We start from the raw sequence: 14,719 nt of genomic DNA on the forward strand, positions 1-14,719 counted from the left end.
AAACGTAACAATAAGCATAAAGCAGCTAATAAAATCTGTATAACTGAAAGAATTATGTGATCTATGTATGGTGAAAATTTTTGGGGAAAAGGGATTATTCTATTGCACGCATGCTATACTAATCAGAGCATATTGTATATCGATTTCCCTAAAAGCTAGGTTGGTTTTATATACCATCTTTGTTATCTGTTATAGCAGAGTAGCTGTGCTCACAGACAGCTAACACTAGCATTTGGCAGCTAGGCTATCAGGGAACAGCAGCTGAGTAACTCCTTGTGATTTATGTTAATGTTTTTCTCTGTACACTCAGCTGCAAGGAAACATCCATTTGTTCAAAATCCCAAATCTACATTTTAAGATTGCCAGGAAGCAGAATTTGCTCCAGCCTAGAAAGTTGGAAAACTACTTTAAATGCTAGTCTACTCACAGAATGTAAAGTACAGCTGTTGGCTGAGGCAGACTTCAAAAGAATTTAACAACACACCTCCCTTTTCCAATAATAGTACTTGGGTGGTTGAGGGGTCTCTCCCAATATCTCCACCATATGCTCTGTTTTAACAGGATGCCGACACTCTCACGTAGGCAGGACCTCTACTTCTCATCTTCATCACAGCTCTCTGTGGCAGGACAGATCAGACACAGAGGCTCTACTTGAAAGCATTACAGGTGTGTTCGATCTCCCCTGCTATGGAGACCTAAACAGCAAACACAAAGTCTGTCTGAAGAAAGGCCCGATCTGCAGGAGGAAGGACAGCCCTGCAATGTCTCGCACATGTCCTTGCTCTGAAGACCTGGGAGTAAATTTTTTATCAAGCTGCGAGTTTCCATCAGGCTTGAAAAGTGGAGGTGTTGCCTATAGCAACCAGTCAGATTCTAGTTATTCATTCCACAAAATGGTAGCTAGAATCTGATTGGTTGCTATAGGCAACATGTCCACTTTTCAAACCCACTGGAAATGCAGGAAATTCCCCAACCACTCAACAGACATCTGAGCTTGACTCTGAAACGGTTGATGAAACCTACAGACTCTTGGAGAGAGAGAGGGCCAGTACAGAAAGCTATCCTGCATCTTCACAGACTGCCACAGCAGGATTAAGATCCAGGTCCATTTACTTATCACACAGGTTTGACAATATGCCTGTGCAACCATCTCAGGTGGCTTTATCATCTTTGCAGATTTCTTACAACTGGGAAATTATAAAGGAATCTGTTACATATGTTTCTTCTACCTTTTGGATTGACCAAAAAGGTTACTTAATAAAAGAAAACCTTTTTGAACAAGTTTATTCTTGGGATTATTTAATATTTAAAAAGAACCATATATAATTGTTTATTTGCATATGTAATCATTCAGTCCATGTCCATTGGAGTTTACATTCTAAATTCTCTAAAACTCAAACCAAAGGTCCATTTTGTCAGAAGCCAAGTAACTTACCGGTATGGTTTTAGACTGTGGGATGAAACTTGGGCACCCAGGAGGAAACCCATGTAAACACGAGGAGAACATACAAATTCCACACACACATAGGACTTTGGTTGGAATCGAACCCAGGACCCCAGCGCTATGAGGCTGCAAAGCTAGCCAATCTGAAATTATTATAATTAGTGTTTCCCACTTTCAATGTACATATTTTGGGTGAAATCTGTATTTATTCATGGGTAGCACGGAGGCATAGTGGTTAGCACTTCTGCCTCACAGCACTGGGGTCATGAGTTCAATTACCAACCATGGCCTTATCTGTGTGGAGTTTGTATGTTCTCCCAGTGTTCGCATGGGTTTCCTCCGGGTGCTCTGGTTTCCTTCTACACTCCATACTGGTCGGTTACTTGGCTGATATTAGAGTGTGTGTGTGTGTGCGCGCGCGCGATTTAGACTGTAAGCTCCAATGGGGCAGGGACTGATGCGAATGAGTTCTCTGTACAGCGCTGTGGAACTAGTGGAGCTATATAAATAAATAGATGATGATGATTTATTTAGTCTTTTTCTGCTTTTCCAGTATTGTTAAAATAAATATAACAAACAAAAACCTTCATAGAATTTGGTTTAGATTTTATTTTAGACAAGTGAGGGTATAGAAGACAGGACCCCAGGGGAAAAAGAAGAGGGTCATAAGGGAGAGAAAACAAAGGGAGATGAGAGGTCAAAATACCAATGAATCTCTACCATTGTAATTGTGCACCGTCTGTGTTATGTTCTCCTTTATTTCATCAACAGTCCTCCCCTTGCCATATAAATACAGGTTTTCTGACGTGGGAAGCAGCGTGGGGAAGTTCTTGTGTTGATCTGCTGCTCACACAGGCTCTTTGAAGCTTCACTTGGGAAACTGATGTTTTTATTTTAACTTATAAGACCAAAAAAGCCCTATGCCTCCCCCCCAAAATGTAACACGCACACTGGAAATCTAATTATAATATAGTGCATCATTAGTATTCTACGTCTTCCCTATTCATTTTCATAGGTAATAGTTAACTAGCAGATTCACCTGGCGTTTCGTAGGTCCGATTTGTGATGAGTAGCAGTTTTTACACAGTGCTGTGCAACAGTTTTAGGCAGGTGTGAAAAAAATGCTGCAAAGTAAGAATGCTTTCAAAAACAGACGTGTTAACAGTTTATGTTTATCAATTAACAAAATGAAAAGTGAATGAACAGATGAGAAATCTAAATCAAATCAATATTTGGTGTGACCACCCTTTGCCTTCAAAACTGCATCAATTCTTCCAGGTACACTTGCACACAGTTTCTGAAAGAACTCGGCAGGGAGGTTGTTTCAAACATCTTGGAGAACTAACCACAGATCTTCTGTGGATATAGGCTCTCTCACATCCTTCTGTCTCTTTATGTAATCCCAGACAGACTCAATGATGTTGAGATCAGGGCTCTGTGTGGGCCATATCATCACTTCCAGGACTCATTCTTCTTCTTTATGATAAAGATAGTACTTAATGACCTTGGCTGTATGTTTGGGGTCAGAAGCCTCCCTGATGGTATTGCATGATGGATAAGTACCTGCCTGTATTTCTCAGCATTGAGGACACCATTAATCCTGACCAAATACCCAACTCCATTTGCTGAAATGCAGCCCCAGTCCTCCCCCATACTATATACACTGGGACAATGCACTGACTCTCCTAGAGAGACTATGTGTGACAGGCCCTGACTTCAATAGATGGCTGCTTAACACATCCTGTGGGGGGGGATGTGACATGTGACAATGCAGCCCGCTAACACGCAGCACTTCACCCGACAGCCTCCATTCCTCTTTTCAGCTACTGCATCCTGCGCTGTTAGTCAATGACCAAAGACAGGAGGGGACACCCCAAAGAGACGGACACACTGACACTACAGCTTTCCTGTTGCCGGTGGTCACTTGACACTTGCATGAACACATGGATCGGCCTGTAGTGAAATGTCACTTTGAGCTCAAACTATGTTTTGATATAGTTGTGCTTATTCTTATCTTATATATTTGTAGTTTTATTTGCTTCTCCGCAGAAGAGGATTAGATTCTTAGGGACATACCGGGAGAGCGCGCTCATTTAGGAGTCAGCCTAAGCCCATCACTCACAGCAGTTTAGCTGTATTTCAACCTTCTATCTGGTTTGGATCCCCCTGGACACCTCTACTGGACATCTACTAATTGTAGGTGTATGCTGCATTACTTTTACTTTGTCTACACTTATGTTATTTTGATGTTGCTGTTTGCTACTGTTACTAACTCCCTCCATACCGCAGGAGTTTTTTGTCAAGAGATGGAAACGGCTTCTCCATACCCATCTCTCTAGAGCGGTTTTCGATACAACTCTTTGTTGGTCTGCCTGTATATTAATTTGGCTGTCTTGTCTTCCCTTTTTATGTTTCTCCCATCCGACACCCACTAACCCCCCTTTTCTGCTCATACGTCTCTTTTCACCTCACTCTTAGGTTTGGTCCATATCTTCTACTGACCTTCGGTCATTTACATTGTTTTGCTGTCACCAGAAGTGTTATACCTGAAGACACGCACCTTCCATGAATGCGCAGTTTAAATTAGTTTCCATTAACGCAAAAGGTCTTAAAACTCCCTGAGAAGCGGTCACGTACTCAGAGAGAACTGCGACAGGCTGGTGCAGACATGGCCTTTATTCAGGAAAACCATTTTAAGCAGTGTTCAGCCCCACTGTTTCCTGATTGTTACTACCCTACTACATATTATAGCAATAAGAGAGAGGGGAAGACCCTGGGGGTCGCCACCCTGCTTTCTAAACGGCTTCCCTTCTCAGACTATTAGAGACACCGAATAGCTGAGGGGAGAGCACTTCTGGTCAAGTGTCTATTATTTTTTGATACAATATACACCTTTGTAAATTTATATGTCCCTAACCAAGGTCAACCATTGTTCCTTGATCAGGTTTTAGAAAAGAGTCTGAACTCTCACCCACATGGTGTCTAATCTCTCATCGACTACCTTTTCCTCTCGCACAGATTCCTCCCTATGCATTCGACAACCTCCATTGGAGAAATGATCTAGACTGATCATGCCCCCATATCTATGACTGTCCAAATTACCCAATCCCTGACTAGGAAGTGCTCTTGGTGACTTAAACTTCTACTTCTTCAGAACTTATACTGTAGGACTCAATTGGAATCTGCTTTAGCAGACTATTTTGCATACAATGACACTCCTGCCGTTTCCAAAGTCATTGTGTGGGAAACCCATAAGTGCTTCCTACGCTGCAAACTTATGGAGTTGGGCTCCTTCGTAAAAGAAAGAAAACATAGCTTACTGAGACCGCTTACGCCAATAGATTAGAAACCTAGAAACCCCTCATAAATCCAACTTGACTGAATCCACACTGACTCAGCTGACGGAGGTGAGGACAGAGCTTAACTACTATATGATAAGGTTAAATTGGATTCGCAAGTGCCGCCACCACTTTTTTTCAGTGGGGTAATAGACCTGGTGTCATGCTGGCAAAGGCACTACACCGGCAGAGGGCTTAGGCCTATATCGCCACAATTAAAGATGGCGGAGGCTGAAAACACAAACTCACCTCAGAGATAGCCGCAGCTTTCCACGCTTACTACACTAAACTATACAACCTTAATGACTGCGACTCTAGGACAGACCTGACTACAAGACAATCCCAGATCTCTTCCTACCTACAGAAGATAAACCTCCCCACTCTCTCGAGTTCGGACAAACACACACTGGAGCAACCCTTCACTGAGGGAGGTGGGGGGAGTTGGCAGAACCAATCAAATCCACGCCATGGGGCAAGAGCACAGGTCCTGATGGTTTTTCAATCTCATATTACAAAACTTTCAAGGACAAGTCGATACCCATAATAATGCCAGCTTTTAATTCTATTTCACTAAAATTCTTCTTCTCCACACAAACTCTTGAAGCACACATTACAGTGATTCAAAATAGGGAAGGATCTGGCACAGTGCCCGAGTTACAGGCCTATCTCCTTGCTGAACGTGGACATCAAGTTATACACAAAACTTATAGTCAACAGGCTAAACTTTCTGCTCCCGAACCTGGTTCACTCCGATTCGGTGGGGTTTGTTCAGGGCCAAGACGCACAGGAAAACTAATAGACTTGCTCCACCTGGTCTTACGTTTAGCAATGCCCATCAATACTGTTGTCCACCGTTGTGGAGAAGGCTTTCAACCAGGTGAGCTTGCCCTTTAAGAGAAGTCTCCTGGAAGACTTAGGTTTGGGCCCCATAGGGCTACATAGAATCCTAGCTCTATACCAGCAACAGTATACTGCTTGCATTAAAATCAATGGCGATTGGTCGGAACCAGTAACAATAGGCAATAGTGCCAGGCAGAGGTGTCCGCTGTCCCCTCTTATATTTGTTGTATGTATGGAGGCTTTGGCCAGAGCCCTCTGGGCCAAACCGGATATCTCTGGAATTCAGGTGGGCGACGTGGAACACAAACTTGCCTTATTCGCAGATGACCTCCTGGCAGTAGTCACCAACTCCGTAGTCTCCATCCCTAACCTGGTCACTCAGTTTCAGCACTTCGGAACCTTATCTAATTTTAAAATTAACTACACCAAGTCATTAGCTCTTAAACTCACTGTTCCTGCCCCTATGGTGGAGGGCCTCCAGCAAAAATACCCTTTTGTTTGGCACCCTTCCCAACTTGGATATCTAGGTGTGGTGCTCTCAAATGATCTTTCCTGCCTGTTTGATATCAACTTTAAGATACTTTTGGGCTGTCTTCGGGCTGACTTGAGAGTGGCGAAATAACAATTTCTCCTGGATAGAACAGATTACTATTAAACTGAATGTACTACCCCGATGACTCTACATCTTTCAGACACTACCGATCCATATTCCCGACACCTGGTTCCATGATTGATTTGTGACTTTGTATGGAGTGGGAGACGCCCTAGGTTTATACATGAAGTACTATACAGACGTAGACAACTGGGGGCCTCCAGCTTCCCACTTCCCTTATTATGATGCAGCGATGTTGAGTAGGATTATGGAGTGGACTAACTCGACAGCTGACAAACAATGGGTAAAGATTGAGATATCCTCTCTCCCTTCTATCGCTACACTCCCCTGGCTCACTAGTCTACCCATGGTTACACACCCCACCATAGGACCTACCATAATGGGGTGGAGTAAATTTAGATCCCTTACCCATGTTTCTTCTCCAATCTCACCATCAACTCCCCTGTTTAACAATCCGCCATTTCCACCAGGTTTCACGCCGGTGGCCTTTAAACTCTGGGTGCCGACAAGGATCAATCGCGTCGGCCTGCTGGTGGGTACGGCTGGCGTGCTTCCCTTTGCAGAAGTTCAGTCTACATGGGAGCTACCTGATGCTTAAGTTTGGAGACGAGATACCTTCAATTAAACAACTATTGACATCTGGTTTTCCTAGGGAGGACATCACTAGGACGCTTACAGAGTTTGAGACTTTATGCTGTATGCCACGCTGTCCTCCCCATTCGCTCTCTATCATGTACAAGTTCCTGATTGAACATTTCTTCAGCTCCCTGCCAAGGTTCACTAGTGAGTGGGAAACTGACCTAGGAGCTAAGATTCGGGGCTCTGACTGGACAAAAGTGTTTCAAATGACGCATGCTTACTCAACTAGTGTCTCGATCTTAGAAACCTACTAAAAGTTCTTACTAGGTGGTACAGATTGCCTACACACTTGGCTAAAAGTTATCAAGGGGTCTCTAGTTCCTGTTGTATGCAAGGTTCCGGCTCCCCACTACATATTTGGTGGGAATGCCCCATACTGAAGCCCTTCTGGTGTCGAGTGATAACTCTCTCTCAGAAAATCTTAGGCAGGCCGATCCCTGACTCCCCTTCATTTTGGCTCCTTAACAAAACAAACATGCCTCTATCGTGCTTCAAAAAATTCCTACTGAAATTCCTCATATTAGCAGCAAAAACAGTTATATTGATTCAATGGAGGTCCACCTCCCACCTCCCACAGTTCTATAGGTCTATGGATGAAAAGCTTATCTCAGCAGCAGACTAATTTGAAACATACTATGCAATTTGGGGCCCCTGGTTAACATTCACAGAATCAGCCAAATTCTCCTCTTTATCGTCCACTACATCTCCCTAGCCAGGAGTTTATGGTGTGTGTGTTTCATTAGAGTACAGAGCTTTTTCTGTTTTTTTCCGACACGTCAGTGGTTCCTTGAGAATCAATCCACTGAGTTTGGGAATATAACGGGGCATAATATATATATTATCATCATTTATTTGTTGGGCGCCACAAGGTTTCCGCAGCGCCGTACATTGTACAAGTAGTAGACCATACAGGGTTAAACAGTACAGAACGATAAACACAAAGTACAAATGCTTCAGTAACTCCAGGTCAGACATATGGAGTAAGGACAGAGCAGAAGAACAGGTATGGAGACACGAGGGAAGAGAGGCCCTGCTCATACGAGCTTACATCCTAAGGGAGGGTGGACAAATCAGGCACGAGAGGGAGCTAGTGATGCCAGGGGAGAGAGGGAATAGCGAGCAGAGTAGATGAGGGGTTAAGTGGATGGTTGATAAGCTTTGAGGAACAGGTGAGTTTTAAGTGCTCGTTTGAAGGAGCACAGATTGGGAGCAAGACGGATGGAGCAAGGGAGGTCATTCCAGTGCAGGGGGGCAGCTCGGGCAAAGTCTTGGATTCTGGAGTGGGAAGTGGTAACTAGAGTGGAGGAGAGGCGACGGTCATTAGCAGAGCGCAGGGAATCGGGCAGGAGTGTGAATGGTGAGGAGGTTAGAGATATAGGGAGCAGTAGACTGGGAGAGAGCCTTGTAAGTGGTGATAAGGAGTTTGAAGAGGATTATGTAGGGGATGGGGAGCCAGTGTAAGGCATGGCAGAGAGGGGAGGCAGAGGAGGAGCGGCGTGAGAGAAAGATGAGTCTAGCAGCCGCATTGAGTACAGAGCGGAGGGGGGCGAGATGAGAGAGGGGGAGGCCAGTGAGGAGAAGGTTGCAGTAGTTGAGGCGGGAGAAGATGAGTGCGTGGATGATGATTTTGGAGGCGTCTTGTGAGAGGAAGGGTCGGATGCGGGCGATGATGCGCAGTTGGAAGCGACAGGCTTGAGCAAGGGATTGGACATGGGGGGCAAAAGAGAGAGAGGAGTCGAGAATGACACCCAGGCAGCGAAGTTAGGTGACAGAGATGGTGGTGGTATTAACAACGATAGAGAGGTTGTGGTGGGAGGGGAGTCTAGGGGGAGGAAAGACAATGAATTTGGTTTTAGAGATGTTCATTTTGAGAAAGCGGGGGACATCCAGGAGGAGATGGCAGAGAGGCAGTCAGATACACGAGAGAGGAGGGAGGAAGAGAGATCAGGAGAAGAAATGTAGAGTTGAATGTCGTCAGCATAAAGGTGATACTGAAGACCAAAGGAGGAGATAAGGGCACCTAGGGAGGATGTGTAGAGCGAAAAAGAGTAGGGGGCCGAGGACAGAGCCCTGGGGGACTCCTACCGAGAGGTGAGGGGGTGGAGGAAGAGCTAGACATGGAGACACAGAAGGAGCGGTTAGCAAGGTAGGAGCAGAACCAGGCGAGGACGGAACAAGAGAGGCCGAGAGAGAAGAGGGGGATATATATATATATATATATTTTATGTACACACGCACACGAATACTCAGCATTCCCCCCCCCCCCCTCATTATGTCTTTACCCTGCCTGTCTATATGGTATATGCCATTAAGCTATAAGTTTCAGATACACTGCTGTTACATATTCAGGCTTCCATACTGGCCAGGTGTCGCTATGCTTTTCAACTGTATGATGGCGTATAATGTTATGTACATTGTGCTTCAGATATGACCTATATGCTTGTTTTTCCAATTTAAATAAAAATATATTTCAGGGGAATAAAAAAAAAAAAAAAATGTGTCTTATATCCCTACAAGGCTTAAAAGATGCTCCCGGATACCTTGGATAGATGTTAGTGGGGATGTTCTTTAGAAGGAACATTCCACCATACAAGGTGGGTATAATTATAATTATGTTACTTGTCACCTGGAAAACCTGCACTGTTAGGGTTTAGGAAACACTGCTCTAGAGGATACATTTTCCTACTACCTGTTGCCGTCCCCTCCGACACACATCAAAATAAACTTGTTTGGCCACCTTGTCAACTTGTTTCTGACTGGAAACAATCTATTCCTCCTACCCTGCCAGGCACATTCAACATATGGAATTCATGACTAGTATTCTCAAGCACTGCTCCAGGTCCTTCGACAAGGTTTGGGATGCTTGATTATCCTCCCTACACATTCGCTCTCTTTTTACTAAACATTCTGTCCCTTTTTCTTCCTCGTTTTTCTCTTTCTTCTTTAACTGTCCTAGACACGCTGTTCCTCCCTTTCCTTTTCTCCCTGACAACCCTTTTTCTTATACCCAAAAATTTGTTGTAACCTACACGATTATTAGTTATTGCTTACTTTAAAAGTCATACTGCTGTTGATTGTGTCTGTAAATTAAACTTATTGATGTGGCACTACCAGTAATTTCCTTGTACCATTTTGAGAGTCAATAAATAAACATTGGGGGGGAAAAAACTGGTACTAGAAAAAGATGTCCCCTTTCCACTTTAATAGTCGCTGCTAGAGGCTCTATTATTACTAGAGCAAAGGTTAAAGCATCCCTAGATATACATGGTGTAAAAGCGGGAGAAAGCAAACTATCATTATTTGCTAATAAAGTTCTAGTCTCTCCAACAGCCAAGAATATCTCTCCCCGATCTCTTCAAAATTATGGATACCTGTAGTGCATGGTCAGGGTGAAAAATTTATATTTTAAAATCAGAGTCCATGATACTGTACCTACCCTCCAGGAGAGGCAAAATATAACATCCCAAATCAATGTAAAAAAAAAAAAAAAAAAAAAATAAAAACAGATCTTTACTCCTAGAGTAAGATCATTGATAAGCAAGACTTTCACTTTCAGAGTTTCTAACCATCCAAAAATGTCTCGAAAATTTATCTGATATAAAGAAAAAACACCCCAGATCTGACTACCATTACTAAAACATACAAAGTGAGAAGGCAGAGACTTCCTAGACGTTAAAGTGTATTAGGCTGCTCATCTAAACCAAATTACAGTATCTTATGCCCCTCGTTCAACACTGTTCTGGGTAGACATAAGAGGCCAAATACCTTAAGCTTGCTTCCTTTTCTAGTATTTGGGGCCGTCCTAAATAATACAGATGGATCCCTGAGAAACCCTTTCCCACTCTGCACTTTTTGACCATTTGACACATTGGTAAAGCCAGCCTAACACCTTACTTTCACCCATCCTGCTTTGGGATGGGATAAGCCCGATTTCACTCCAGGCATATCGCATACCCAACGCCAAATTTGGGTCAACATCATCTATTTATATAGCGCCACTAATTCTGCAGCGCTGTACAGAGAACACACTCACATCAGTCCCTGCCCCATTGGAGCTTACAGTCTAAATTCCCTAATATACACACACACACACACACACACACACACACACACACACACACACACACAGAGACTAGGGTCAATTTGATAGCAGCCAATTAACCTACCAGTATGTTTTTTGAGTGTGGGAGGAAAACACGGGGAGAACATACAAACTCCACACAGATTAAGGCCATGGTCGGGAATCGAACTCATGACCCCAGTGCTGTGAGGCAGAAGTGCTAACACTAAGCCACCGTGCTTAAGAAGTTTTGTGTCTGATCGCTCTGACAGGTGTACCTGGCTATCCTCTTGAAGCGCTACAAAAACAAGTACCCAAAGTTTAAACCAAATTTTTTTTGCATACATCCAGTTAAGAAATTTTAGAGTGATGCTCCAGAGGGGCCAGGTCTTCAGGGAATTGACCTATTTTGAAAAGTTGTATATCTCTTCACTTTTATGAAAAGGCATGATGTATACACCCTTGCTTGATTCTGTCCTAGGACCCAGATCAGACATGAGAGGGAGTGGGAGGGGAATTTTAGGCCCTCATCTGAATAGGATTACTGGCAAACAATTAGAATTAGAGAAATTAGAAAAAACAACAACTGCCAGTTCAATATAAACCCTGAAAAACCAAAATGCATATAAAAGTATATTACGGAAGCTAGCAATAGTGTACAATTACTCCACCTCTAACTGCTGGAAGGAGTGTGGACGGGGACGTTCCTACATACAAAATATCCAGATTTTGGAACGGGGTCCATGATCTCCTCTCCTTACTTCTTCTGTGTTATATTTCTAAGGACCCCTGGACTATCCTCCGCTGCTGCCCCCATCAGGACATGGATAAACACTCAGCGAATCTAGCATCTTACATCCCAGCTGCACCTAATGCATAAACACTAAATCTTGGTAACAACTAGATCCACCACACATCTCTTCCCTGAAATCTTACATTTGCTTTCTCCTCAACGGAGAAAGTCACCTACATGATAAAGATAACACATTTCACCAGTTCTGGGCACCGAGGACCTTTCAGCAAAGTGAATCCCTCATAATAAAAGATCCCCACAGTGTAATCATACTCTTATACAACACACAGAACCCCACAACACAGATACAGTACCTCTGCTAATTATTAATGTCCCAACCATTTTATATAACACCCTACACATCTCAGAATACCAAGTTGTAACATTCAGTAGAATGTTACATAGCAATGATGCAGACAAAATACCAACTAAAACATGGCAGGCAACTGAAATAGTTTGAGAAACAATGTAAACAAATTTACCAAAAAGACCTTTTTTGTCTTTTAACGGAAAAAAAAAAAAAAGGTTAAGTGACAGCATTACATTTTCATCTAGATCATCAAGATACCATTGTTGACATAACTTCTCAAGATAGATATTTAGACACAAAAATAGCTAGATTTTCTCGTTTGTGACACTTACCAATGACCAGTCCGAGTTGAACAGTTTTTCATACGTTTGCCATGCTCGCGTGCTGACAAGTTCAGATACACTTAGTTTCGCACACAAAGAGGCAAAGTCTGGATCACCTATTTCATTTCTGACAAATAGAAAAGAGAAAGGTAAAATTGAAAAACAAAAGTCATGAATCTGTATGGTACAAACATGGCAAAGAGACAAAATGGATGATATCTGTCAAATGTTTACTTTGTTCAAGATTTAAAATGACCATAAATCTCCAATCTATTAAAAAATCTGTTTATGTTCAATGCAGATATTTTACTTGCAGTATTCACTTGACTAGGCAATGAACCTTAATACAGTAAAGCCCATTAAAATGCATTTCCAATACAAATGAATAGTAAATGCTCAGCAAATCACAAGCAATTTTTTTGGAAACTGTATATCCACGGTAGCATTTCTTTAATTTTATTTTTCTTTACCATTATTATTCACTTCACAGAGCATTTCCCAATTATTTTCCATCAGCAATGCATTTCGATGGGCTTTCTGCACCCACTACAATGCAATGACCATTAAAATGAATAAGAAATCTCACTGTGTTTAGGTAATCCGGACTGTCTGAAACCATTGGGATTATTTTTGCAAATTGTGCCATTAATAGATTGTTCATTGTGAAGTGGAGAACAAGGGCAATCAATGATTTCTATAATTGCAAAACGTGTAGTATTTTTTAAATTTTATTTTTTGTTGGGGGTGGGGGGGTAGGGAGGAGTGGAGATTTACAGGGCGATGTGCCTTTAGTAGATGAGGTAAATTGCAAGTCGCTGAAATGAAAAAAAAAAAAAAAAATAGAAAATTTGGTCAAAATGGGCCTTTGCTAAATTGCCCCCCCTAAGCAAGACTCTAAAATGCAAGTTACTGCTTATGAAAGACACATCTATAAATATCAACAAATGTGTGCAAACGACTTCAGCTGTTCTGAAAACTCAACATGGATGTGGGTATGCATGCAAAGATATGGGTATATAAATAATTATATAAAAACCATCAGGTACATTTTATTTGTCAATCGCAGGGATGTCCTAAAATATTCATTGTACAATACGTATTCATTTTTTTTATTTATTTCTGTTATATGTTCTATTAAAATGTTTTCACTACTGATCTTTTTTGGACAAGTGTGTATGAGGGAAGGGGGAGGTGTAATTTATTTTACCTACAGTTGTCAAACAGGTAGGCCTCCTCAGGGGAAGAGCGTTACTTCCCTATGTAAGCGCCCTTTTTTTAACGTGGTTTTGTCCACATGTCACCACCTCATCATTCTTCTCCATCGCCACATCCTTAATCTCCTTCGTCTTACTGTTCTAAAACATCTCGATACACAACGTTTTTGCTAAACACCTTATCGTTGTGCTCAATCAGTCTTCCTTGAAGGGCAGTATTCATAATCTGCACTTTCACATCACTGCTTCTCCGTACTCGTGAAAATGCGACATACAATTGTCCATGACCAAACACAGGCTCTGGTAAATAAATACCCACACGGTCAAGAGTTTGAGCCCTCAACGCGTAAATTTAGCCTTTACTACCCCTCCCACGGGGGGAAGGGGGGATGATGGAAGTTAACTGACTTGACTATTCTAATTTTTTTGTCAAATAATGTCAGTATACCAAATTTCAGGTCAATTGGATGAGCCCTTTCTGAGAAAATAGTTTTTACACACACACACACACACACACACACACACACTAACGCTAGGCTTATATATATTAGATATTAAGATTGAAACAAATGAACATTTATTAAAGTTACTGAAAATAAAGCTTATTGAGGATTTCTATGGACAGTAATTCGGCACTTTGTGATGTAACGTTCTGCTGTGTGGAGAACTTTTTACATGCATTTTGAGTGATTATTCTGTGAAATGGGTTTTCCAAAGCACATTTTAACATTTTTGTGATAGGTTTTGACTTTTTTTGTTTCAATAAAATGAATGTTTTTATGTTTTTCTTGGAGCAGAATACATGTTTTACTAGGAGTCATTTATATAAAGAAAAATAGGCACGAGTGAAAAATACACCACTAAGACTCTTCTAGAGTTATCTTTTACACAATTAAAACAATCATATTAATTTACAAATGTATAATGAGCTAGCTCTTCCAAGTATATAGATATCAAATGTGTATATTTTACGTTGGATCTAAAATGAGTAACAGAGCTGTAAAGAAAGCTATTGTTTTTCCACGACAATACCACAACATTTGTTTTTATCTTTTTTATGGTAAACATGCGTTTACTTATTTATGCACAGGAAAAGTATATGCAGATACAGATATAGTTAGAAGCACTATGAATATTATATACTA

At 41.9% G+C, this 14,719-nt stretch overlaps 1 protein-coding gene across 1 annotated transcript in view; it reads right to left on the reverse strand.

Annotated features, from left to right (window-relative positions):
- RB1 (RB transcriptional corepressor 1) overlaps positions 1–14,719 on the reverse strand; it is a 195,775-nt gene that overhangs the window by 175,119 nt on the left and 5,937 nt on the right. The window contains exon 2 of the mRNA XM_075199696.1: positions 12,370–12,487. Coding sequence (XP_075055797.1) covers positions 12,370–12,487 — 118 coding nt within the window. The remainder of the gene's footprint in view (positions 1–12,369; positions 12,488–14,719) is intronic.

The sequence above is a fragment of the Mixophyes fleayi genome, chromosome 2 (genome assembly GCF_038048845.1).
Source record: "Mixophyes fleayi isolate aMixFle1 chromosome 2, aMixFle1.hap1, whole genome shotgun sequence".
Classification (NCBI taxonomy): Eukaryota; Metazoa; Chordata; class Amphibia; order Anura; family Limnodynastidae; genus Mixophyes; species Mixophyes fleayi.